Source organism: Merops nubicus, unplaced genomic scaffold, assembly GCF_000691845.1.
Source record: "Merops nubicus isolate BGI_N331 unplaced genomic scaffold, ASM69184v1 scaffold5868, whole genome shotgun sequence".
Taxonomy (NCBI): Eukaryota; Metazoa; Chordata; class Aves; order Coraciiformes; family Meropidae; genus Merops; species Merops nubicus.
In genome coordinates, this window is record NW_008627622.1 from 5,926 (window position 1) to 6,536 (window position 611).

Below are 611 nucleotides of genomic sequence, written 5' to 3' on the forward strand. Positions count from 1 at the left end.
CCTCACAGGAGCGAGTACAAGCCAGAGCCTTTCTGCACACCCCAGGGCTTGCTAGAGACTAAGTGTGGAGTGTTACCAGTGCTGGAAACAAACCAGGACACCAGGGGCTGCAGCTTTAAGATTAACTTGATTTTATTTACACTTTGTTTTCCAGACTGATGTGGGAAATCTGGATGCCCTACGTCAGAAACATCGTGGCACAGTGGCAGCCGAGGAACTGCGTGTCGATGGTGGATTTCCTGGACAGCTGGGTCAACGTGGTTCCTGTCTGGATCCTGGAAAACATTCTGGACCAGCTCATCTTCCCCAAGCTACAGAAAGAGGTGAGAGGAGAGGGCTGTGCTAGCACAAAGCCCTGCTCTGAACCAGTGTTTGAATATCAGTCAGATAGAATTCCAAACTATGGGTTTGGGGCTTCTGCTGATGTACCCAGCAGTGTGCCCAGGTGGCCAAGAAGGTCACCAGCATCCTGGCTTGTGCCAGCACTAGTGTGGCCAGCAGGACCAGGGCAAGGATTGTTCCCCCTGAATTCAGTGCTGGGGAGGGTGCCCCTCAAATCCTGGGTACAGTTTTGGGCCCTTCACTCCAAGAAGGATCTTGAGGGGCTGGAG

At 52.9% G+C, this 611-nt stretch overlaps 1 protein-coding gene across 1 annotated transcript in view; it reads left to right on the plus strand.

The window, feature by feature from the left end:
• The window catches only part of TFIP11 (tuftelin interacting protein 11), a gene marked incomplete at its 5' end in the record, with an annotated part of 9,765 nt that overhangs the window by 5,805 nt on the left and 3,349 nt on the right, over nucleotides 1-611 (plus strand). Inside the window, one exon of the mRNA XM_008946366.1 lies at nucleotides 155-323. Coding sequence (XP_008944614.1) covers nucleotides 155-323 — 169 coding nt within the window. The remainder of the gene's footprint in view (nucleotides 1-154; nucleotides 324-611) is intronic.